Consider the following 26,592-nt stretch of genomic DNA (forward strand, 5'->3'; position numbering starts at 1 on the left):
TCATGATCATTAATTCTACAATCTCTGCTGGATTCCTTCCCTAATTCTCATGCTGGCAATAGGGTTACAGATTTTCTACCCAGTTCACATTTGTGAAATTACATTTGCATTGGTTTATAGTCAAGTTGTTGGCTTTGTGGGCTATATTATCGTCAAACATAAACACCCTTCAACCACCATCACAAGTGGCTATAGTGGCATATTATGGAGATCACTCCTATCCCAGCTTTCAATTAGAGGGTGCCTCTTCTTTGCTTCAGTACAGCCTTCCCCCAAACACTTCGCTGCAAAGGCTTCACTTAGCAGGTTCTCAAACAAAGAATATTTTATCACAATTAATGAATCATTCTTGTTGAAGTAACTTCTCTCTGGAAAAGATTGGTGGAAAATTTGAAAAACAAAACAAAAAAAACCTCTCACGACATAAAGTTTGATTGAGAAAGAACAGGGCAGGCGAATAGATCTAATGGGATGATACGTTGGGTGTCTCATAGGCCAAATGGTCACTGTGCACTTATTTACAAAAGATATTTTGTTGTTGTAAATAACTTGTTAAGATTTCATATCTGCTGTAGTTACTACATGTAAAGTTTAATGTTGGCTCTGCCATGGGCAATGCTTGATGGCGGAAAATAGCTGTGTCTTTTTAGTATGTTTTTCAGTGATAAACCTCTCTCTGAATGCAGGAATAGTGCTGGTACATATTGTCGCACTTTTAAGGGAAATGAGACCTCCCCCCTTCCTCATGAATCTCATACTTATCCCCCTCCCCTCTGCACTACAAGTGAATAGTGTAAGGACACAATACAGTGAAATCAAAACACTAAATGTAATATTTTGCAACATGATCATTCCAATAAAGTTTTACTTGTAAAGATTGTAACTAACTCACTCCGGTGCATATGTGTGGTTTTTGGATGCAAACTAAGAAGTGCGAAGGTAACATTTTAAGAATTGAAATGTGGGAAATCTGTTAAAAAAAAAAAAATTCATAAAAATCCAAGCTGCAACTTGGAACTGATTTCCAAGTTGCTCAAGTTGTTTGAAGTTTGTTTTTTTTAACATCCGGATATATCCATGTCTTCGCTCTTCGTCAGTATTTCTTGATAGTTCTTGTGTCACTCGAGGTGGGGGTATACTTTTTTCACCTGAGGGAGCTGTTATTTTGGGGGCGTATGATCATGCATATCGACAGTTTAATGACCACAATTACTCAGTTTTCAAATTCCCAGTGGCTGTTGATCTTTCCATTCTTGCTGGGAAAGGTGGACCCCGCCACCAACAATGGAAGCAGTATATAGGCAAATACATTGGATGGCTTTTTTTTTTTTTTTTTTTTTTTATTAAGTGCCAGCTAAATAATGTTGTTGTTGTTTTTTTTTGAACAGAATAGTCTTACGGATTACCACTTTAAGACCAGGCGTCAGAAATTCATCACCGCTGCCTGCTGCGGTGTGGGGCAATTAGCCCATTGACTGAATTTGCATTTCCAGTATTATCAAAATTCTATAACTATATAAATACGTAGTAATTATTGGTACTACGCGGTGTAGTTAACATGTGACGCATTCAAAGTGTCGCTGATCTGGGCTCTCGACGGCGAACAAAGAACATTGTTTTGGTGCGCAAAAAAAAACCCCCAAAAAAAAACCCAACAAAACGCTCCAATTCCACCTTAAAAGCCATTAGCGTTCTTGCAAGGCAGCCGGTCGCCATCTTCGGTCCACCTTAAGCGCACAATGTGGCCGACGAACGCACGCGCGCGGCCCGGGCTTCCGCTCCCATTCTTCGCGCGGGGCTCGCGCCGTGGCTCGCGCTCCCCGGGCGGCGTCACTGCCGAGACAACAGGGGGCGAGGCGCACGCGACCCGGCCCGCTCGGACCCAGCGCCCAGAACATGTCCGAGCCCAGGTACCGAGACTGGATCCTGGAGACCATAGACTCCCTGCGCTCCAGGAAAGCCCGTCCGGACCTCGAGAGGATCTGCCGGATGGTCCGGAGACGGCACGGGTCGGACCCGGACCGGACCAGCGCGGAGCTGGAGAAACTGATCCGGGAGCAGACGGTGCTCAAAGTTAGCTACAAGGGGTCCATCTCGTACCGGAACGCGGCCAAGGCGCAGAGGAAGACGCGAAAGCGGGTCGAGTTGAGCGGCGCGGAGGCGACGGGGGAGCGGGGCAAACCCACCCTGAACAACGGGGACAGCGCGCACAGCTTCACGGACCAGGACGAGGACGAGGACTCGGGACCGGCTCCGGACCCGCAGCCGCAGCCGCAGCAGGAGACGGCGGCAGAGAGCGGCTCCGACAAGACGAGCCGCTGCCCCGGTCACGGCAGCGGAGCCGCTCCGCATAGTTGCGGCGCAACACCGGGCTGCGCTGCCGGGAGCGGCTGCGAAGAGGAGAAAGCAAGTGCACCGAGAGACGAGGGATTAGGACCGCAGATAGACTGCCCGACCCTCGCTCCCGCTCCCGCTCCGAGTCTAAGCATCAGTGTGACACCGTCCAAGGCCGATGCGACTGGACAGGAAAGGGAACCAGCGCTGCCCGAGGAGCCCGCTGCGGGCACCAAGGACAAAACTTACCCCAAAAGCGACACCGCCGGTGTCGCCGAAAGGCAGAGCCTCAAACCTAAAGTCCCGGGTGCCACCAGCACCGCGGGAGGGGGGGACCGGCGCGGCTCGGACCTGGGAGCCAGATTGGTGGCTTCTGTCCGCAGCCTGTCCGAGAGGAACACCAGGGGGGGCTCCGCGACCAGAGGCCACCGCGCGAAGCCGCTCGGATTCAAGGAGATCCTGTCCTATCTGAGCAGCCACGGGGGTCTCGGCGAGGAGGGGAAGTTGACCAGGGGCAGGGTCAGGGTGGTGCTGGACCGTGAGGTGGCGAGGGGCCGGCTCCGCAGGACCCGCCGCGGGAACATCGCTCTGCCGCCGTGGGGGGACTCGGCGCCGGGGAAGCTGCCGGGGAGCGTCGGGAGCTCCGCGGACGGACTCCCCAGCGGCGCGCCGCGGGACGGGAGCGCCGCGGAAAAGGTGGGTGAACATTACAACTTACACGTCCACCGCGTCCGGGGGGGGGGGGGCGGACGGACGCGCACTGCGTGGGTTTGCCGATTAATTAATGATGATTCGCGGCGGCAGCCCCGCCCGCGCCTCCTCGCATCCCGCGCCGTCCTCAAAAGTACAACAACCATCGACCACCGCCGGCGTGTTTTTTTCTGACGGACGTGACGGCTCCGGGCGCTGCGTTCGCCCTTGACACACACGCGAACGAGCGTGTCTCTGTGCGCGGCGCTCAGCCAGGCGGCCACGGAGCGGCTCGCAAAGGAAACCAAAAAAACACGCACGGCCGCACGGTCGCACGCGCGTGCGACCGTGCGGCCGTGCGTGTTTTTCCCTCCTTCTCTTTCGCGAGGGAGCGAGCTTTTCTGGGCTCAGACGAGATCGTCGTCGGCGTTGTCTCCGATTCATTTCGTTTTTGGATTCGGGGGAACTTTAGTGGAGTGTCCCGTGTGCCCCTTTTGTCGCGGCGGGGTGTGAAGTTAGGACGCGCAGCGGGTTTACTCTGCGCGCTGAGCGCAATTGATACGTTTTGGGTTGTTTATTTTATTTTTTTGCCTTCTGACGCATAGTAGTGTAATGGCTTACTTCGATGGGTTTTTCCTCTTTCTCTCTAATCCGATGCTGGCTTCATACAAGCCCGTACGAATGCTTAAAAAGGCCTTAAAACGCATTAAGACATTCTTATAGACAGTCTTGTGTATTCATTCACGGGGTCTTCAACATAAATATGTCTTTCTTTTGTTTAGACGTATTTTTTATATTTATCTTTGGTCAAAATAGGTCACGCTCTTCTGCATTATAGTCAACATTTCTGCATGATGTTACTTGAGAAGTTCTTCAATTTTGTTTAACAAAAAGTATTACATCGAAAATATTACATCGAACCCTCTGATACCTGCAGAAACCCTGCCATTGCAACATTTTCCCAGTGTTTTTCCATCACCCCAGCTTCCATTATAAGCCATAGTGGGCAGCGGTCTCTGTTCTTGGTGTTGAACAGCATTTTACCCTCATACATTATAGTGGCTTCTCTTTGAACTATACTAGACATAAATCACCTTATCAGCTGATAAAAGATCACCATACCTGTAAATTGTGCAAAGGAAGCAGCAGGTATCGTTTTGCTGTGATTTAGCTTCATCCTTTTTTGGAAGTTTCATATATTAAATATTATATATATATTATATATATACACATATGTGTGTATATATATATGTATATTTATATATATGTATGTATCTATATGTGTGTGTATATATATATATGAAGTTCAAGAGGTTATTTGTCACATACATATACATACATATATATGTGTGTGTGTGTGTGTGTGTGTGTAATGTGTGTGTGTGTGTGTAATGTGTGTGTGTGTGTGTGTGTATATATATGTGTGTGTGTATACTGTATGTGTGTGTATATATATACAGTACAGTGTGTGTGTGTGTGTGTGTGTGTGTGTGTGTGTGTGTGTGTGTGTGTGTGTGTGTGTGTGTGTGTGTGTGTGTGATGTTGCCAATTAATCTCAGAGCCTCTTCCTACCAGGAGGGTGATCCCATGGAAAGAGACAGCGGGGAGGAAGACCTGGAAGAGAGTGAGGAAGAGGAGGACGACGATCTCCGGAGTTCAAATGGGGAGGGAGGACTATCCCCAGTAGCCATGACAACCAAACCAGGCCTCAGCGATAAATGCACAGAAGAGGCTGAGATCCAGGTGCCATCGAAGCCAGAAAGCCCTCGACGTCAGCTCCGTTCTGATACAGGTGGGTTTGTTTTTTTTGGTACAATGCGGAAAATTAAATGTTAACAATACATCCATCGATGGGCTCTCAGAAGTGTCCCGGGCCCCCACTCCAACCCCGTCGCCCATGTCCCCGTCTCCAACTTTGCGTTTGCCTTCTCCGTCAGGTGCATCGGTGCAGGTCCCTTTGGTCAGCATCGCTCCGCCCGCACTCCAGGAGTCTCCGCCGTCACGCTGCCAGAGCACACCGCTGGACGCACTGGTACGTTTGTGTGCGAGAGGGAAGTCTCTCCAGTGTCTGAGGACATTTGTTCAGATGCAGAGGGTGGCGCCTGCTAGGCTAGTGGGTTAGCATCGAAAAGGGGCTTTCGTTTTTGAGATACCCCTCAAGCAAAGTAATGATTTTTTAGCATCCCAAAAAGAGATGTATCCCCGTACAAAACAATTTCACTGCAAACGTGTTGACAGTCAATTGGTCCAAATTTCAATTGCACAAGATCAACAATAAAAGGTGCAAAACAAAGCCCTCGTGCGCCGCGAAGGGTTTCAAATAGGCCATAATAATAAGCCCAGGTGAACATGTTTGTGATGTATGCAGTGGTGAACAGGATTTTAACGTTCCCCTCGCCGTGGTGACCTTGGAATGCAACGTGTACTTCAAATATTTTTTCACCACAAGCGAATGGGAACTCGTTCCAACTCCTCTGGTGGAGCGGACTCTCGGCAAATCAAATTCATTCACTTTATTTTTTATATATATATATATATATATATATATATATATATATATATATATATATATATATATATATATATATATATATATATTTTATTTTATTTTTTTTTGTGATTTTTGACCTCAGCTCACACGTCCAACCCAGTGTCGATTATTGAACTTTTGGCGAAGGAATGGTGTACAAAAAAAACAGGATGTTTGATGTTATTCCACACAAAGGCCGTGAAATCAACCCTCCCAAATAAGATTATATATATGAAATACTATTCTTCTTTACTTAAGCCGAACAGCAGACCTCAGGGGTTCCCAAATGCAAATGATGTGTTTTAAAATAACAAATGAATAATTAATGTCTTCATCGGTAGTGTTGAATTGGAACTTAAGGCTTTTATTTTAGCTAATAACTCGTCACCTCGCCGGTGTATTCGTAGCCTCATATAATGAGTGCAATAAAAGAGTAGGACATCGAAAGAGAAAAAACCGAAGGAAAACGAAAAATGAGGCAAAATCTCCTCATTCTGGATGTAGCTGTAACTGCTACAACAGTTTGACGTTATTCCATAGCCGACAGCAGTCTCATAACGCAAATTAAAATGATGCATCATAATGTATTACATATAATATAATATTAAAGGGTCAATAGACAACTTCGCAAAGGTCGTCAGAAAAGCAAAGACAACGGAGAGCTCCACGTTTTCCTCAGAGCGCTCTGTGGAAACCATCAACAGCACAGCGGAAATAAGAGAAGAAAGAAGCACGTTCACTGAAGAGGAACGTTGAAGTTGTCGCCATTTTCATTTCATTTCATTTACTTTGGTTGCACAGTCATAGACACATACGCAGACGCCGCATGGGCCGCTTCGGCCCGTCGCCGCGGTACGTCAGCGTCGCCGCCATATTGGAACGGGCGAGACCGGCCTGTAAACAAACACAAGTGAACGGGGGGAGCTGCGGTTCTTCTCGATGAAAAGCGCTCCAACGTTTTCGGTTCTCAACCCATTTCAATGAGTCGGGTTTATATTGGAGGGTTTGCGATCAACCTGGAGTAGATGTTTCCCGCTGGTGGTTGCTCATTGGTTGACGCACTTCCCGTGACGCCGTGAATCCGTCATTTTCCCGGACGTTTCGTACCCGGTGGCGGTCGGAACGCGTTGTGATATGGAGGCTTATAGGGAAGCAACCATTATTATAACCATTAGTAAGCATTATTCTACAGCCATTACACTGTGCAATCAACATGAACTTCATAATGAGATGCCAACGCAAAAAAAAGGTTGAAAAAAATGAAATCTGGATTAGCAGCATATACTGGCAGATATCAAAGCTAAAAAAAAACCCCAGTAAACCAGTGTCAGGTTTGAGACATTTTAAACAAAGCCTACAAAATCAAAAATAAAACCACACCTCACCTTTCCTCTCTCTCTCTCTCTCTCTCTCTCTCTGAGTGATTGGAGGCGTGAGCGAGCGGAGCGTGTGAGCGTTTGGTAGAGTGAGTGGTTTTCTCTCTAACTTTTTCTATCAATTGCATGTTTATAATTATTTGTTGGTGACGGGTTTAGTTTTTTTGTTGGTTGTAGGGTGTGCGCACAGCGGGTGGGGGGTGGTGGTGGTGGTGGTGGTGCGGGTCCGCAACCATGTCGGACCTCACCAGGCTAACGAGGAAGCACGGCATTAAGTTGCCCGTGGCTTCCTCGGTCTCGGTGGAGGACTGCAGCCTGGCGGTGGGGAAGGCTGTCGGCTACAGCAGCGTTGTGTCCGCAGCGCGGATGAACAGCGCGGTGGTCATCTTCCTGGATAGCGTAGACAAGGTGAACGCGGTGGTGGCGAGCGGCGTTACGGTGAACAAAATGTTTGTTCCCGTCCTGCCTCTCTCCACACCGGCGAAGAGGGTGAATTTGGCGAATGTTCCGCCGTTTATCAAAGATGAGACCCTCACTAAGGAACTGGCGAGGCACGGGAAGGTGGTGTCGCCAGTTAAAAAAGTCCCGTCGGGGTGCAAGTCGCCGCTGCTCAAGCATGTGGTGTCGCACAGGAGACACGTCCTGATGGTGTTGAACAACAGGGATGCGGAGCTAAACGTAGCTTTTAAAATCAGGGCGGATGAGTTTGACTACGTGGTGTTTGTCAACACTGACACCACCAAGTGCTTTGGGTGCGGTGGGGAGGGACACCAGGTCAGGGCATGTCCAGGCAAGAAGGCAGACGGCGAGACAGGTGAGGGGCAGAAGGGTGGACAGGACAAGGAGGGAGCACAGGAGGGGGCAGGTGAGGGTCAGAAAGGGGAAAAGCAGGCGAAGGTGGGGGCACAGGAGGGAGCAGGGGGGGGTCAGGAGGGGGGAAAACAGGCAAAGAAGGGGGCACAGGAGGAGGCGGGGGAGGGCCAGAAGGAAGGAGGGGAAAAGCAGGCGAAGGTGGGGGCACAGGGAGAGGCAGGTGAGGGCCAAATGGAGGCAGGGGAAAGACAGGTGGAGGTGGGGGCACAGGGGGAGACAGGTGGAGGGCGGAAAGGAAAGGAGAAGAAACAGGTGAAGGTGGGGGCACAGGAGGGGGCAGGCGAGGGGCAGGGGAAAAAAAAAGGGGGGGGGGGGGGGATGTGGAGCCGCAGGAGGGAACGGGTGGAGGTAGACAGCGCAGCCAGGTGAGCGTGGAGACACGGGGGGAGGCAGGCGAGGGTCTGGAAAGAAGGCAGGTAAGGGTGGGAGGACAGGAGGGGAAGGAGGAGGGTCCGGAAGACAGGCAGGTGGGTGCGGGGGGACAGGAGGGGACTGGTGAGGGAAAGGAAGCCACGGAACAAAGTCAAAGGAGTGCAGGTGACGTAGCTAGGGAGGAGGAGGCACTGGAAGGAAGTGACTTTGAGATGGGGGACGAGGACGATCGGGTGAGAGTCCCCCGGCTCAAAAGAAAGTCCAACAAAATGGCAGGAGACTCTCAGGCGAAGAGAGGGACAGCAAGCCAGGGGAAGGCAAGTCAGGAGGTGGAGCAGGGAGGCTCGGAGTCAGAGTCCTGGATGGAGGAGGACTCTGCTGCAGACAGTGAGGGGCAGGTTTTTCTCGGCGTAAAGAAGAAAAAGGGCAAAAAAAGCTACAGTGTGGGCAAAATAAAAGCGTTTCTGCACAGGACAAAGAATGTGAAAGGGATTAAGGTGGAGGATTTCTTCTCAGACAAGGAGTTGCTAGCGAACGCGGCCCAGCAACAGATGAGGAGTAAGGGGAGAGGAGGGTTCACGGACCAGGAGGTGTACAGGTTAAAGAAAATAGTGCAGAAGATCAGGAAGGAGCTGAACAACGGAGAGGATGGGGAGGAGGTGGAGGTGGGTGCTGCTGTTCGGGCTGTTTCCCTTTTCCGTTGCAATGAGTGACTTTAACATCAGCACGCTGAACGCGAATGGGGCCAGAGACGCAGCTAAGAGGTCTCTGCTGTATGAGCTGATGGAGCAGAAGAGGCTGGATGTGCTGTTGGTGCAGGAGACCCACAGTGACTCTGGCAATGAGGCTGACTGGAAGAGGGAGTGGGGGGGGGAGGTGGTGCTAAGCCACAAGAGCACCACCAGCGGTGGGGTGGCTCTTCTCTTTTCTAAGAGCTTTGCCCCAGCATCCTTTGAGGTGGAGGAGGTGGTGGAGGGCAGACTGATGGTGGTGAGGGCAGCATTTGAGCATCATAAGTTTGTCTTTATAAATGTGTACGCTCCCACCACAGGACCACACAGAGTCACTTTTTTGCAAGTTTTAAATGGGGTTTTAAGCAAAGCTCGTACTGGGGAGTTTTTGTTTCTAGGAGGTGACTTTAACTGCACCGAGAACGACCTGTTAGACAGGAACCACTGTGAGCCTCACAGAGCATCGCAGAACGCGATGAGGCTGCTCTCAAGCGAGAACGAGCTAACGGACGTGTGGAGGAGAACCAACGGGGATGAAAGACAGTACACCTGGGTGCACTGCAGAGGCACCTCTTTATCGTTGGCCAGACTAGACCGGTTTTACTGTTTTAAGCACCATTTTAACATTTTTAAGGAATGTAGAATGGTGCCTGTTGGTTTTACCGATCACTCCCTGGTTGTTTGCCGTGTTTTTATCGCCAACGTAAAGCCCAAAAGCGCATATTGGCATTTTAACACCACCCTACTATGTGACTCCAACTTTAAAGATGCTTTTAGGTTTTTTTGGGAAGGTTTTAGAGACAGAAAGCAGGATTTTATTTCCTTAAGACTGTGGTGGGACTATGGGAAGAGGGAGATAGAGCAGCTCTGTCGGCAGTATACTCTCAATGTCACACGGGACATCACCAGATCTATGAGGGATCTGGAGACTGACATTGTGGAGTTACAGGGTGTAGTGGAACCCACTGGGAATCGAGATCACATTAAGGACCTCAAGTCTAAAAGAGCTGCTCTTGCAGACCTACTAGGCACCAAGGCGCAGGGGGCGCTGGTCCGCTCTCGCTTCCAGAGCGCAGCACTGATGGACGCACCATCTAGTTTCTTTTTTAGCCTGGAGAAGAGCAACGGGCAGAGCAGGTTTATCCACGCCCTGAGATCAGACACAGGACAGGAGCTCAGGAGGCCGGAGGAGATCCGGACGAGAGCCGTGGACTTTTACACAGAGCTGTACAGAAGTGAGTACGAGGAGCAAAAAGAACTGTTTTACTCCTTTTGTGGGAATTTGCCCAGGGTCCCGGAAGATGTCAGTGCGGTGCTGGGGGAACCTCTGACCCTGCAGGATCTTTCCACGGCCCTGCAGAGCATGAAGGGGGGTAAGGCCCCTGGCATCGACGGGATTCCTGCAGAGTTTTACAAAGAGTTCTGGGAGGAGTTACGGGAGGACCTTTTAATGGTTTTTAATGAAGTTTTTAAAGATAAGTTATTGCCAGTCAGCTGCAGGAGGGCAGTCATCACTCTCCTACCCAAGAAAGGAGACCTGCAGGAAATCAAGAACTGGCGTCCTGTGTCCCTTCTGTGCACGGACTATAAAATCCTGTCGAGGGCACTGGCCAACAGGCTGAGGGAGGTGATGGACCTGGTAGTCCATCAGGACCAAACTTACTGTGTGCCTGGTAGGTCCATTCTGGACAATGTGTCCCTAATTCGGGATATTTTGGACGTCTCTAGTTCTCTGGGCATTGAAACTGGGCTCATTTCGCTAGACCAGGAAAAGGCGTTTGACCGGGTTGAGCACCCTTACCTCTGGAAAACACTGGAGGCTTTTGGCCTCAGCCCTGGTCTGATAGCCATGATCCAGGTTTTGTACCAGGACATCGAGAGTATACTGAAGATTAATGGAGGGCTGAGCGGCCCTTTTAAAGTGCGTAGAGGGGTGAGACAGGGCTGCCCCCTCTCAGGGATGTTGTACTCTCTGGCCATAGAACCATTGCTGTGTCAATTAAGGACGAACATCAAGGGTGTGTTTCTAAACGGTCTCGAGAGAAGCCACATTCTATCAGCCTATGCGGACGACGTCATTGTCTTAATAAAGAAACAGGACGAAATCAGCAAACTGGAGGGGATCGTCAGGGACTTTGGGCTGCTATCAGCAGCGAAAGTCAACTGGGGCAAAAGCGAAGCGCTGGCTGTGGGCGGATGGAGGGGGGGACTTTTAAAACTGCCAGGAGGCTTACGGTGGCGAAGGGATGGGTTTAAGTATCTGGGAGTGTTTTTAGGGAGCGAAAGTGTGGTGGGGAAGAATTGGGAAGGACTGCTAGGAAAGATACAGGGCAAGCTAAGAAAATGGAGGTGGGCACTGCCACAGCTGTCCTATAGGGGCAGGACGCTCATTATTAACAACCTGGTGGCCTCACAGCTGTGGCACAGAGTGGCCTGTGTCCAACCACCAGACCTGCTAGTTAGGAAGATACAGGCCGAGCTGATAGACTTCTTTTGGGGGCGGAATTTCCACTGGGTCAGGAAGGAAAGGGTCTTTCTGCCTAAAGAGGAAGGGGGGCAGGGTGTGGTGGACATCAAAAGCAGAGTGGCAACTTTTAGGTTACAGTTTGTGCAGAAGTTGTTAACGGGGTACTTTAACGTTTGGAAGGACGTGGCGGGCTTGGTCTTAAAGAGGACTGGGAGGATGGGACTTGACCGCTCGTTGTTTTTAATGGACACGAGTCTTCTAAACAAGTCGGGCTTACCCCGTTTTTATCAGGAGCTTTTTAAAGCATGGGGGTTATTTAAGAACAGGAAAAGGGAGGCCGCAGATTCCCTCCACTGGCTCCTGGAGGAGCCGGTGATCGGAGGAGCCAGGCTGGATGTGCAGGACGGGGCCACTCCAGGACTGAGGAGCATCCTGAGGGAGGCGGGGGTCCTGACCCTGAGGCAGGTGGTGGCGGCGGCGGGGAGCGACCTGCAGGACGGCGAGGCCATGGCGGAGCGGCTGGGGGTGAGGTCCACCAGGATCGTACACCTGGTGCTCAAGAGGTGGAGGGAGACGCTCACGGAGGAGGAGCTGGCCCTGCTGAAGGAGTACGGCGAAGGCGCGGAGGAGCCAAACTCGGAGGATCCCTTCCCGGAGATGACCCTGACCCCCAACCTGGAGGGGTCCTCCGGGAAGCTGCTGCACAGGGCACGTTATGCAGAACTGGACCTGCACACAGCCAGCGGGAAGGCTTTTTACAAAGAGTGTGTGGTTGTTTTAAATAGGAAGGGACTGGAGGGGCGGCAGGACACTGTCTGGAGGGGACGGCTCCAGATGGGGGGACAGGAGGAGCCGTGTTGGAGGAGTTTTTACAAAGCTCCCTCCAAGAAAAGGACGGGGGACCTCCAATGGAGGGTCCTACATGGAGCCATAGCTGTCAACAGCTTTGTTTCTGTTTTTAATCCCACGGTCGCAAATGAATGTCCATTCTGCAAACTGCCAGAGTCCGTGTTTCACTGTTTTGCAGAGTGCGACAGACTTTTAGAGCTTTTTAGTCTTTTAAAGGAAAGTTTTAAGCTCTTTAAGGAGGAGTGGTCCAGAAACTGTTTTATTTTTGGGGCTAGATACTACAGGGCCAACGCAGAGAAATGGCGACTGCTTAATTTTCTAGTCGGGGAAGCGAAGATGGCCATCTACCTCACGAGGAGGAACAAACTGAGGGGAAAGGAGAGTGTTTTAGGAAGAGTGTTTGTAGCGTTGGTCAGGGCCAGAGTCTTGATTGATTTTAACTTTCACAGACTGATGAAGAGTCTGGACGTCTTCATCAAGCTGTGGTGTTTTAACGACGCCATCTGTTCCCTGGTGGAGGACGACCTGTGCTTCCAGTCTGTTTTTAACGTGTAGGACTCTGTTAGTGAACCAAGTGTGTTTGTTGTATTGTCTGTAACTGTGAACTAGAGAAAATGTTAAAATAAAGATGCTTTAAAAATCAATCTCTCTCTCTCTCTCTCTCTCTCTCTCTCTCTCTCTCTCTCTCTCTCTCCCCCCCCTCCCCCCCTCCCTCCCTCTCCCCCGTTCTCCTCCTCTCCCCAGGGCCGGAGCCACACTTCCTCCGTCCGCCACAGTGAGTCCTGCTTTCTGTCTTACCTCCTCGTGTCCAGCACCTCCTGTGCACATGCGTTTGTAGTCTGCTGAGTCTCATTCGTGCTCCCAGGTTTGGAGCGCAGGGCGGAGGAGGGCGTCTCCTCCTGCCTGCTCACGCCCACCGCCTCGCCCGTCGACCCCGGCACGTCGGAGGAAGGAGGGATGGACGGGGGAATCACCGGCGGAGCGTGAGTTCTGCACTGGGGACAGGGAGGGAGGGAGGGAGGGAGGGACGCTGCTCAACGCCTGCTATTGGAAGTGAAGGAGAATTGTGGTAACATGGCAAGTTTCTAATAACTCCAAAACAACCCCCAAATGCCAGCCTCTGTATACAGAAACATTTTTCCAAAAATCTACATTTTCATGACATTTCTGGGCATTAACAATCGTGTAGTAGTGTAACATCAGGTTAGGGTGCAATGTATGGATATAGTATTGATTGTGATATGAGATGTCTGGGATTGTGGTAATATCACAATATTGTCAAATGTTGTAAATATCTTGTGATGGAACCAGTTGTCCCGAACCCAAATAGACCCCAGATATAAAAAAATAATTAAACTCTCTCTTTTTTATTCTAGATATTGACAACATCTTCCAAACCCTACGTCAGTCGCCCACACCGCTGTGGCCAAATGCTGAGAGACGGCGGAATCTGAGTTTGTGTCGAGTGTGAATTGTGTAGATTTGTCAGCGAGCCGCTCGTTTCTCTGTGGTTTCAGGCTGATGGAACCTGCGGGGGTCACTGCGCGTCCGGCGGACTGGACGGTGTCGGACGTGGTCACTTACTTCACAGCGGCTGGTTTCCCTGAGCAGGCCGCCGCATTCAGGGCGCAGGTGTGTGCGCGCAGTACCTCCCATGTCCGCAGGAGGACGCCAAGGGCAGCACACAGTTCCCTGCTGAGCACCCCATGAAAACAAATGTAAAAAAGAAAAATGAAAGAAAAATAAAACTAATGTCTTGTCTAATCTAATCTATGTTAACTAATCTATCTTATAGTTTTTGCCACGGCACAAAAAAAATACATGAACATGTTCCTTTTATTTGAAAAACGTAGGATTACGTATGTTCTATGAATGATAGTAAACCTACCATAGAACGAGTGAATTGTCATAAGGAAACTGTGAGTGGTGGGAAAAACACCATTGCACCAAATATTGATTGAATTATTTGTTATTGACATTGAGAAAATGTTTATAAGAAAATAAAACATTTTGATGTTCCGGACAATTGAACATCATAGGAGGGCTCACTCCCAACTTTGTGACCTGTATTAGAATTACCTTGCACTTAATTTAACTCCCTCTTGTTTCCCCCTCACTTCCCAACAGGAAATTGACGGTAAGTCCCTTCTTCTGATGCAGCGGAACGACGTGCTGACCGGACTCTCCATTCGACTCGGCCCCGCGCTCAAGATCTACGAACACCACGTGAAGGTTCTGCAGAAAACACACTTTGAAGATGACGACTGCTGACCCTAGTCTGATGCATTCAAGCACACAAACATGGTGTTATTCCCTGTAGTTATGCATATGCATTGCTAAAGTGAGTGTAAATAAAAAATAAAATACAATTTAAAATGCATGAATAGTCAAGACCAACTCTACAACAAAAAAAAAGCGCACACGCCTAAAATATAACACACACACACACACACACACACACACAAATATGCACATTCCTCCATTCCTCCATGCTCTTCCACAAGCGCACTGATAAACTGACTCCGCAATGAGGACAGAGCGATTAAAAAAAACAAGTTGTAAATGACCTGAGAAGTTGAAAACGTTGACATTTTTGTACGCGTCGTGTTTTGTATGCAGAGGTTCCCTTCTGTTTTTATTCGATACCTGATTCAAGTTCAAGTTGATGTGTATTAAAAATACAATGAAATACTTGTGCTCTGGCTCTCTCTGCCTTAACACAAAGGACATCCCCTTCCCCAAAACACCACAGACCTCCATAGACTATGTACACAGTGCAGTGAGATGTATACATCATATATACAAAATATACAGTACAGGATGACATTACATACTATACGACAACAATGTGGGGAGCGTATGGGAGTGTCAGCTGTTCAGCAACCTGACTGCCTCTGGAAAAAGACAAGTTTCGGAGGCGGGCGGCGTGTGATTTGACGCTCCGGTAACGTTTTGGTTTTTTTAAGATGGAGGAGCGGGAGCAGAGCATGAGCGGGGCGGCCGGTGTCCCGAATGATGTTTCGGGTTTTTCCTTCCGCAGCGAGTTTTGTGAATGCTACGAGGTTGTGGTAGCTCCGTGCCAATGATTTTGCTTTGCCGCCGTCTCGACGGCCCTTTCGTAGCAGCCTGTCCCTGTCCCTGTCGAACGGTTCCCCCGAGACGCCTCATAAAGTCGTCTCTGCTGCGCTTTCTTCTGGATGCGATTGGTGTTGTGGGACCATGTGAGGGTGTCTGAGATGTGTATGCCAAGAAATCTATAGCCACCAGCAACTTCAACAGATGGCCCATTGATGGAAATAGGAATGCGATTTTCTCTGATCTTCCCGGAGTCGACAACGGTTTCTTTTGTCTCACTGGCATTTAGGGAGGGAGGCGGTTCTCACGGCAGCGTACGGTTAGCTCTTCCGCCTCCCGCCAAGGGGGCCCTCTCATCACTGTCGCCTGTTAGTCCCATCGCTGCGGCGTCATCTGCAAATTTTGCGACGCTCTTGTCGTCACGTTTGGCAGCGCAGTCGTGTGTATACAGACGGTACTATAATGGAGTGAGACGGCAGCCCTGAAGCGCTTTCGGCCCTAAGATCCAACGTCGGTGAGTATGTTTTACCTACTCTCACAGGGGCCTGCCTGTCAGGAAGTCAAAGAGCTGATTACAGTTAGAGTTTCCCAGACCAAGACCTCTGAGTTTCAACACTGGTTTGGATGGCATAATTGTATTAAAAGCAGAGCTATGATCAATAATCAACTTTCTGACAGGTATTCTTCTTTTCCGGGTGTGGATAGCGTCATCTACAGATCTACTGGAACAGCAAGCAAACTGTCATGTGTCAAGGGAAGCGGGAATGCCACATTTTATGTACGATATCACCGATCTTTTCTTCGACCTTGAAGGAGCCAGCCTGTTGATTCAAAACATGCCTGAAGTTTGGATTTGTGTTGCGTAGTCCAGCCCTGCAACGTCCTCACACCGGGCTGCGCGTACTTCACTTTCCGCTCGTAGGCGAGAAAGCAAGAGCACCGGCAGGCGGTCCGATTTTCCAGAGTGAGGTCGCAGTCGAGGGTCTTATTGCCTCTGGTTGGACGGTTGACATGCTGGTCCAATTTTGGCAGCACATTTCAGGTTACAGTGGTTACTGTAAGAAGTCCCCCGCTACAATTGAAATGGCCTCCGGCCTCAGGGCGCGAGTTCTCCTGCCCGCTAACGGCTCCATACAGTTCAGCAACACGCAGGGGAACTCCGCCGGGAGATAGATTGGTCTCCACCTTATTGTTACTGCAGTTGATACAACACTGGCGGACAACACTGGGGGATTATTTTCACGTCGGTGCGTCGTGAATTGTTAGTAAAGAAGCATACACCACCTCCCTCCACAAGTAAGGTCTGGTGGCCGTCGGCAAATTGCGCAGGATGGGTTTTGTGCAAAAAAAAAAAAATGTATAACACGAAAACAAGCATTAAGGCGAGAGCAGCTCATACGAGGGGGGGGTCTGTCCTGCGCCGAGCCACGGTGGGAATGAACGATCCATGGGAAAAAAAACAAACAAAAAAGAAAAACATTTCCGATGCTGTAATAGACGTGCAGTCTCCGAGTCCCGGCCTCAAAACGAGCGGGGAAAGGATGCCGCAGGAAGGATGAAGGGACGTGGAGTTGTTCTTGAGGTCGTCGGGGAGACATCTGATGTCACACCCGCACGTGCTCACACCCGACGACACTGTGATGGAAGACGATGCTCTGTGTAAATGTTTGCTTCCTCTGTGAGCGAAATTCAGGCTGTATTGTTATTGTTACTGGGACATCGACTGTGTGTTTTTCGGATCAGGATCCGTGTGATGTTCCACGGCCCTCACACACACACACACACACGCGCGCACACACACACACACAGGACATACATTCTCGGAATAAACTGCGGCTTGAAAGCAATCGTCATCTCACCGGCTTTTTGATAATGATTGTGAACTCGACAAATGTGACAAGGCCCTGCTCACCCTCCAACTTGAAAATGTTTTCATGATCTCTGTCTCCTTTTTTCATCCTTCACAGATCATATTTCTTACGAAAATCAAGGGGAATTGCCACAAGGGAGGCATGATCATTGAGGGGTGAAAACCTTTTGACAGTATTTGGACGATTGACCATGGGAACATTTTTCAAAGTTCCTGGACATAATAGGAGGGTTAACTCACCACCTTGCGGGACTGGCCATTAGTTCTCCATCTTCCTCATCAAGCGTTTTCTTTCCTCTCATTTTACCCTCGTTTCTGTCTTACCCCTGACCCCGATGGCCCATCTTTACGCCATGTCATGATATTATAAATAAGGATAGAGGTGCCGTGACATCTGGTCCGTTAGGAACCATCACAATTGCAAGGGATCGTTTGCCATTTCCACTTTTGTGTGTGTGTGTGTGTGTGTGTGTGGTGGGAAGGGTCAGATGGGGTTGTGTGTGTGTGTGTGTGTGTTTGTGTGTGTGTGGTGGGAAGGGTCAGATAGGGTTGTGTGTGTGTGTGTGTGGGGGGGGTTATATTTACACCCAGACCAACAGAGCGAGAGGCTGTGGTGCATGAAGGCAACAGAGAAAAGGGTGAAAACCTGGAAGAAATAAACCAACAACAGAAGAGATCTGACACAAGCAGAGAGACTAAATGGGACCACGTTGGAGCGTCTCCTGAACATATACGCCTTTCAGATATATGACAGAGTAATACACCAGACCCACTGAAGCCCTTGGAAAAACAAAAGGAGAACATTCATGCCTGCCACTGGGGGAACGGAGTGAGTAAAACTGGGTCGGTGTGTGTGTGCGTGTGTGTAGGTCTCTATGTTTTCCCATACATACATAGTATAAAGATTTATTTGCAATTTCAAATAATGATTTAAATGCTGAAAGTTAATATTAAAAAAAAAGTTTGCCATGTTTAGAAGCGTGAATGATACAGCTGCCATGTCCCATGTCTAACAAGGTCTAAATACAGACTTGTGTCACATGAAGAAACTGGAGCTGCAGTCGCTGTGTCTGTGTGTGCGTGCGTGCGTGCACGACTCAACAACCTGCCTCTCGATCCTCAGTCCCGAGGGAGAGGATCTGCAAACTGCGATCCTGAAGCAGAAACACAGACCCAACAGGTTGATTGTGGAGGAAGCTCTAAATGAAGACAACAGCATTGTCGGCCTATCCCAGGTGTGTGTGTGTGTGTGTGTGTGTGTGTGTGTGTGTGTGTGTGTGTGTGTGTGAGAGAGAGAGATTTAGTCTCATGGTACAAAAATGGGCTGTTTTAAATCTACATACTGTAATACCAACCACCCGATTTCAAAGGTTTCTCTATAAACCACCTTTACCTGTGTGTGTGTGTGTGTGTGTGTGTGGGGTTGTTTGTTTGTGTGTGTGCGTGTGTGTTGGGGGGCAGGCTAAGACGGAGGAGCTGCAGCTCTTCAGGGGGGACACGGTGGTGCTGCGGGGGCGTCGGCGGCGCGAGACGTTGTGCATCGTCCTGACCGACGACTCCTGCAGAGACGAGCGGATCCGCATGAGTCGCGTGACCCGCAACAACCTGCGTGTCCGGCTCGGTGACGTCACCAGGTGGCTTACACGCTGTCTGTCTGTCTGTCTGTCTGTCTGTTTATTGATGCGTTTTCATATTTGTTGTTGTTGAGGTTGATAATTCTGTAATTTGGTAATGTACCCCTGTGTGTGTGTGCGTGCGTGCGTGTGTCAGCATCCATGCCTGTCCTGATGTAAAGTACGGCAGGAGGATCCACGTCCTCCCCATTGATGACACCATCGAGGGTCTGACGGGGAACCTGTTTGAGGTCTTCCTCAAACCATACTTCCTGGAGGCGTATAGACCTGTGCATAAAGGTGCGCGACTTTTCTAACAGGGATTCATCATTACTCGCAAAGGTCTTTCAATGCAAACCTGATAGCATTTACTAGATATCCAAGCACTACAGCACCCTGCTACTGTACAGTCTGAAGCCCTTTTTTTTGCCAATCGTTAAAACTTAAAATTTAAATAAAAGCTTATGAGCGCTGAATGGAAATATCTTTTGTTTCATGTTTTTATTTTTTTTATACGTCCGTGTTGCCAGGCGACATCTTCCTTGTGCGGGGGGGCATGCGGGCCGTGGAGTTCAAGGTGGTGGAGACGGACCCCACGCCTCACTGCATCGTTGCCCCGGACACCGTCATCCACTTTGAGGGAGCGCCGATCAAGAGAGAGGTATGCGAGCGACAAAATATTCATGTTTTAAGGATGCCATCGCTGTTTCTACCGCGTTGGACTGGGCCGGTCGGTAACCGTCATGTCACATGTAACTGCATGTGAGAGGATGAAGAGGAAAGTCTCAATGAGATCGGCTACGACGACATCGGGGGCTGTCGCAAGCAGCTGGCCCAGATCAAGGAGATGGTGGAGCTCCCCCTCAGACATCCTGGGCTCTTCAAGGCCATCGGAGTTAAGGTAATACGACACACACACACACAGACAGACACACAGACAGACAGACAGACAGACAGACAGACAGACAGACAGAAAGACAGACAGACAGACAGACAGACAGACAGACAGACACACACACACAGGTTTCTGCATATACGGTCCACAAATAACTATTAACTATTCCAACCGAAACCCAGCCTCCCAGGGGCATCCTGCTGTACGGGCCGCCTGGCACAGGGAAGACCCTGGTGGCCCGGGCCGTGGCCAATGAAACCGGGGCGTTCTTTTTCCTTATCAACGGTGAGGCTCAACTCCCGTCACATCGCATTGAGTTCACAACAATGATTTGTACACGTGGAAAAAATCAGAGAGTACGATTTTAGTTTGTTTTGGCCGTTCAGGCGCCCTTGGTCATCTCTACATGTTTCTGCGTTACACAGTTTATTGGCTTTTATTGAGGGGAGTTGATGGAAATTTCTTCCTCATTTCTGCCCTAACCCCTCGCTAGGGGCTGCCGTTTATGATATATCATTTGGCTCCAACAATAACAGTCCCAGTAATACCCCCGAGAGATTCTCCCAGTAGAATGACTGCTGGAGTGCAGATCTCTGTGATTGCTGCGTGATATTAAGATATTCGTTTTAAAGATTCTCGGTTATCCATGGCGCAACATTGAAGGATGTGTTTTGGCGCCCCACGCCCAGGTCCCGAGATCATGAGCAAGTTGGCGGGAGAGTCAGAGAGCAACCTGAGGAAGGCTTTTGAGGAGGCGGAGAAAAATGCTCCTGCCATTATCTTCATTGATGAGCTGGACGCCATTGCTCCCAAGAGAGAGAAGGTAAATCAAATGGGAAAAGGTGCAGAGCAGCGCTGAGCACAATCAAGTTACAGTGTAAAGGAAGTCCAAAGCATTTTCCTTTTTGCCTTACTTTGTCAGTATTGTCACAATATTTTAAAGATATGCCCTAAATGTCCAATCGGTGCATTTTTTGAAAGGAAAGGCGGACCCTGCCACCATAAAAGAAACAGCATATAGCGGAGCGTGTGCATAACGAAAATACATTGAATGGCTGTTTCTTAGAAAATGCCAACCAAATAAAGTGTCAAATAAAGGATTTTTTTGGGCCAAAAATAATTGTACAGATGACCATTTTAAGATATTAAAAGATTTGACTTCAATCACCTTGTAATTGGGCGACTGTTTAATGCAATGTTTTCTTAATCTTACTCAAGTGCTTTTACTTATTGTTGAGTCAATAGATTTTTTTTTTTTAATAACAGGATGTCCATAAAATATATAATGCTCTTCCCACCTCTGAACACAAGTATTATGTGTTTTAAAAATACTGTTCCATGTGTGTGTGAGACCCACGGCGAGGTGGAACGGCGCATAGTCTCCCAGCTCCTCACCCTGATGGACGGCCTGAAGCAGAGAGCCCACGTTGTCGTCATGGCGGCAACAAACAGGCCCAACAGTGTGGACCCTGCGCTAAGACGCTTCGGTCAGGACGCACACCTGCACACATGCTGTGTACATACACGCTCTCATACACACAGGGAGACTAAACGCACACACACACACACACACACACACACACACACACACACAACCCCAGTGATTGCTGCATGTCAAAGTGTCTTCGTTCAGGCAGGTTCGACCGTGAGATCGACATCGGAATCCCAGACTCCACCGGCAGACTGGAGGTCCTGCAGATCCACACCAAAAACATGAAACTGGCGGATGATGTGGACCTGGAGAGGGTAAATCACACCGTACTCACCGTACTTACATTCCATCCGCTCCGTGTCGCCAGAGAGAAGGAAATTGCTACATTTTCAGCTGTTACTCAGAAATTAAGTTCAGAAAGAAAAGGCCACCCCTCGCCTTGGAGCTTCTTCTCAAAATGGAAATTCACCAATCAATAACGGATGTGAATTTGAGACTAATAGCAGTTGAGTTGCTAGCACCACTAACACCGTCATTTTGCATCTTTCTGTGTTAGCAAAGGGAAGGGGAGCCGAAGGTGTAACCCACAGATTCCAGTTTGACAGCATTCTAATGGAAGTGGCTTCGTCCCTGATACATACTTACATCCACATTTCTGCCAATGAGCTTCCGTGCGTTTTGCAGATTTCAGCAGAAACACATGGTCACGTGGGAGCAGACCTAGCAGCTCTGTGTTCTGAGGCTGCCCTGCAGGCCATCCGCAAAAAGATGACGCTCATCAACCTGGAAGACGACTCCATCGACGCCGACCTACTCAACTCTTTAGCTGTGACCATGGATGACTTTAAAGTAAGAAAAAAAAAACTGCACAGTTCCATTTTTCACTGGACTATGAGCTGGTTTTGATAATTAGATGAAAAAGGATATGTATGTACTATATATGTATACATGTGTATTTTCCTAACACTGTTCTCTACACCTTCAGTGGGCTTTAAGTCAGAGTAACCCCTCCGCACTCAGGGAGACTGTAGCCGAGGTCCCTCAGGTCAGCTGGGATGACATTGGAGGCCTGGCTGAAGTCAAGAGAGAACTACAGGAGCTTGTACAGGTGGAGGAATTAATTTCTCTCTCTCTCTCTCTCTCTCTCTCTCTCGCTCTCGCTCTCGCTCTCTCGCTCTCTCTCTCTCTCTCTCTGGTGGCCACACACCAGCCGAGTGGGGGGTCCAATTACCTAGACCCAAGACAGACGTGGCTGCTTAAACCACACCCACACCACACCACAGTCATATTGTACAAAGGAGGAAGAATCTATGAATTGTATTCTGTTTCACCTCAGTACCCAGTTGAGTATCCGGAGAAGTTCCTGAAGTTTGGAATGACCCCGTCCCGGGGCGTGCTGTTCTACGGCCCACCGGGCTGCGGGAAGACGCTGCTGGCCAAGGCTATCGCCAACGAGTGCCAAGCCAACTTTGTTTCCATCAAAGGACCTGAGATGCTCACCATGTGGTTTGGGGAATCCGAGGCTAACATCCGAGACGTATTTGATAAGGTGAGAGGCACAGCCAGAGGAAGTAATGGGAAGGTGTGGGAAGAGTGAAGTGGGGAATATTCCCTGACGCCGAGAACCACGGTAACCTCTTTCCTGTCGTCTGTCACCTCAGGCCAGGCAGGCCGCCCCGTGCATCTTGTTCTTTGACGAGCTCGACTCAATCGCCAAGTCCAGGGGAGGCGGGTCCGGGGACGCAGGAGGCGCATCCGACAGGGTCATCAACCAAATCCTCACCGAGATGGATGGCATGTCCAACAAGAAGAATGTTTTCATCATAGGAGCCACAAACAGGTGTGTATTTAGACTTGTACCTGCATCCAGGCAGGTGTGCATGTATGTGTAACCCTACAGTCTAGTCTACACTGTATGTGCCATGGTAATAATCTCTTCAGATGACATGACGTGCTGTGTTACATCCCTGCAGTTCCTTTCTACAGCTCCCATCCTCCCTGTTCCCTGTTTTTTCTTGTCCTCCAGACCAGATATCATTGACTCTGCGATCTTACGTCCAGGGCGTCTGGACCAGCTTATCTACATCCCCCTTCCAGACAAAGCCTCCAGGACGGCCATTTTAAATGCCAATTTGCGCAAGTCCCCAGTTGCACGCGTTAGTAAAACATTCATACAAAGACACAGAAAAAACTTTACTCATCTTTTAGTACTGATATGTCATGTTTTCCCCTATTTAAACACACCCATCTGAAGGCTGCAACAAGCCGTTGATACATGGTAGGGAAAGTGTAAGACAAGAGGTTCCCTACAGGGCGGCTGGGTCCAACTCTGCAGCTCTCGGCCTTTGCGACTGGGAACACACAAACACAACAACAGCAACAACAACTATATGCAAGCAATTTGAAATGTCAATGCAATCACAATATCTTGTTCTGTCTTTACACTATTCTCCCTTTCTCCTTCTATTCTCACAGGACGTGGACTTGGACTACTTGTCTAGCATCACAGAAGGTTTTTCAGGAGCTGACCTGACAGAGATCTGCCAGAGGGCTTGTAAACTGGCCATCCGTGAGGCTATCGCGGCTGAGATCGCGGCTGAGCGCCAGAGGCAGAGCAGACCAGGCACAGTCATGGTCAGACAACCCGCTTTAACTTGATGCCACCAATATTACAGTACATCTAAATGGCCATTTGATTCAACATGAAAGAAATGTTGCAAGCACCCTGTGAATTGCTGAGTTTGTTTCATTCCCCTCTTGGCTGTACAGACACACAAACACAAATGCACACAAGCACATTCATCATACCACCACTTAAAAAGTCAACACCATCCCTTTATCCGTGCAGGATGAAGACTATGATCCGGTCCCCGAGATCAGGAGGGATCACTTTGAAGAGGCCATGCGATTTGCCCGCCGCTCTGTTAGTGATAATGACATCCACAAGTACGAGATATTTGCTCAAACGCTGCAGCAGAGCAGGGGTTTTGGAAGCTTTAGGTATACTTACTGACTTGTGAATTAAATTAAATTGAATGTAATTATTCCTCCTTGGAAAATATCTGCTACAATGGATGATGTTGATCTAATGCAGATCATTCCGTTCACATTTCTCTTTGTCTCATCTTAGGTTCCCTTCAGGTTCCCAGTCCGTGCATCAGGGGGACGGTGCGGGGTCAGAAAGAGAGGATGATCTTTATCAGTGACAAATGTCACAGTACACTAAACCGATCGGCTTTTTTGTTCATTTTTGCTCAGTTGTAGTGTAACACAAAAAAACAACAACTTTAAAGTAGTTTTAAATGCAATATAATTTCATAATGAACCATAGATGTGTTTATGTTGAAATGTATGTATTGATTAATGGTAGTAAATCTATATTTAAAATGGTTCATCTTGTTTCGCCACTGTTTTTTTTTCTCTCTGAATAAACACTTTGTTTATTATAAACAAAACACAAATGACAGCTTCCTTTAACCATTTCGAAAATCTAATGTGTGATGGGGAGTAGATGATGTGGAGATGAACTTGCTACATTTTGCAGTTGGTCGATGTTAATTAGGCTATTCCAATCTTGGTAAGGTTTTGTATTGTTGAACTACATTTTTTTTTGGTCTACATTCTTTGGTCACTAAGGTGGTGGCAACATTTTTACCTGAGGCTGCTGTTCATTTTCGTAAATGTTCATCTATATCAACAGTTTACTGAGCACTTCTTGCGCTTGCCAGATCTTCGCATTCATGCCGGAAAAGGAGGCGGACCCCCCCCCCCCCCCGCCATCAATCGAAACATCATATAGAGGATCAGATACATAGCACACATACATTGAACGGCGTGACCGGAGAGTGGGCATGTCGCCTGAGTGCCTAGCACACAAATCGTTTTTATATATAAAATGAAATAAAATTTGAGGAAAATTCAAGTCCTTTTTATAGAACCTTTTTTTTTTCCAATTCAAGGACTTCACGCAAAAGTAATATAATCAATATTCAATGGGACATTAATTCATTAAAATACTAATAATATTTTAATAAAAAAAAATGTTAGTAAGCACCATATGTGAGCAAGGTTCATAAACCTTGCTCACGGATTACTAACATTTTTTTTCTGCGTGGGCCGTGGTGGGCTCTGTAGCAAACACATCTTTCTTATCAAAAAAGCCTGAAAATGCAGTTGTTTGTTCTTCTTTTAGAGAAAATATGCCGTCCATTTCCTTTAATTCTGTCGCAATAGCCAATTCAACAGACCATTCCATGTCAGAGGCAGCCATCTTGGTAAGGTGCCTCAACAGCTCTCCTCGGGCTCGTCATCGTTTCACCTGCCCCATATAAGATAAACGGTTGTGGTTGGCCTGACCCTGGCAAGGTCGGGTGGAAATCTGTTTAAATGGGAGGGTGGCCAGACGTATTCTGCAGAGTGAATCAGACATGAGCTGCAGATTGGTCTGGCTCCCAGTCTATAGAAGACATTAATAAATCTGAAAATGTTAGTCGACAATCTTTTCATTGTCATTCACGATTTAAAAAAAAAATAATCACGTAATGTGGCCCCAGCTTTAGGGGCACTACACAATTTCTTCTCTATCGCAGGGGCAACCTAGGGAGCACTTGAATCTTGCTGAGCTTGGTCGTCTCTAATGATCAAGAGAGTCGAGGCGAAAGTGGCCCGTTTATGCACGGTTCTTGTTTAGCTCCGTAGGGAAATGGAGCAAAATAAAATAACCTACATCTAAAATAAAAACACACCGCGGCGATAGCGGGCCGCCCATTGCTGCCGAGCACATCGTCGGAGAGGGAGACAGGTGCGCAAATTGCGCCCCGATCGCTCTCTCTCTGTGGCCCGGATGTGCGCGCATTGTTGAGGCTCCGGACCCCCCTGCCCCTGTGACTTAAGTCTCCTCTGTCCATACTCTTGATCAATGGGTGACAGTTTTTTGTTTGCCAGCCGCCGTTAAACAACACCAAAGAAGAAGAATTAGCCAGAGGGCAGTGACAGCCGTTTCTCAATACCAAGTACGCAAAGTCCGGACTTGCGGACTTGGCAGTTCAGACTTGGCAAGTTCGACTCGGGAGTACAGACTCCCGGGGACGGGAGGACGCAGGACGGTCATTCTACGAAATGCATTCTGGGATACTTGGCTGTCCCAAGTCCACACAAGTCACCACCAATGCATCCTCAATAAAATGGGCGGAGCAAGTCCACATCCAGGCATTTGGACTGGACTTGGCTTGTTGGTACTTTGAATTGGAACAGTACTTGGGCTGCGACTGATGACATTTCACAAGTCCACAAGAACACAAGTACAGACAAGAACGCAGATTGAGAAAGGGCCTATAACGCAGATACCTCACTGGCCGCTGCTGTATTTCGTCGCTATGCGTCCGCACGTCTGCCATGTTGGGGCGGTCAAGATCCTACTAAACAAATACAATGTGTATTGAGCGATGCAGACTTCTCTGCGAAATCGACTGTAACTCGCTTAGTA

General features: G+C 48.7%; 2 protein-coding genes across 3 annotated transcripts; both read left to right on the forward strand.

The window, feature by feature from the left end:
- The first annotated feature begins 1,861 nt into the window (after positions 1 to 1,861).
- Positions 1,862 to 14,857, forward strand: samd1b (sterile alpha motif domain containing 1b). The gene is made up of 7 exons (XM_079999196.1): positions 1,862 to 3,030; positions 4,600 to 4,816; positions 4,962 to 5,056; positions 12,967 to 12,997; positions 13,088 to 13,205; positions 13,740 to 13,854; positions 14,350 to 14,857. Exons 1-7 carry the CDS (start codon positions 1,897 to 1,899, stop codon positions 14,491 to 14,493), a joined length of 1,854 nt encoding a protein of 617 aa, XP_079855322.1. The 5' UTR covers positions 1,862 to 1,896; the 3' UTR covers positions 14,494 to 14,857.
- Positions 14,858 to 17,762: 2,905 nt separating this feature from the next.
- LOC307229782 (transitional endoplasmic reticulum ATPase-like) lies at positions 17,763 to 24,720 on the forward strand. 2 transcript variants are annotated; one of them, XM_079999853.1, is made up of 18 exons: positions 17,763 to 17,996; positions 18,291 to 18,402; positions 18,629 to 18,801; positions 18,938 to 19,080; positions 19,311 to 19,441; positions 19,550 to 19,681; positions 19,858 to 19,960; positions 20,365 to 20,498; positions 21,027 to 21,162; positions 21,309 to 21,421; positions 21,792 to 21,956; positions 22,093 to 22,215; positions 22,444 to 22,656; positions 22,769 to 22,947; positions 23,134 to 23,263; positions 23,583 to 23,741; positions 23,956 to 24,107; positions 24,238 to 24,720. In XM_079999853.1, exons 1-18 carry the CDS (start codon positions 17,974 to 17,976, stop codon positions 24,311 to 24,313), a joined length of 2,397 nt encoding a protein of 798 aa, XP_079855979.1. In that variant the 5' UTR covers positions 17,763 to 17,973; the 3' UTR covers positions 24,314 to 24,720. The 2 variants fall into 2 exon arrangements, 1 of the variants encoding a protein (XP_079855979.1); XR_013844141.1 differs by lacking the exons at positions 23,134 to 23,263; positions 24,238 to 24,720 and having other exon boundaries at positions 23,956 to 24,095.
- The last annotated feature ends 1,872 nt before the right edge of the window (positions 24,721 to 26,592 follow it).

This window comes from Zeus faber (genome assembly GCF_960531495.2).
Source record: "Zeus faber genome assembly, chromosome: 4".
In the NCBI taxonomy this organism is placed as follows: Eukaryota; Metazoa; Chordata; class Actinopteri; order Zeiformes; family Zeidae; genus Zeus; species Zeus faber.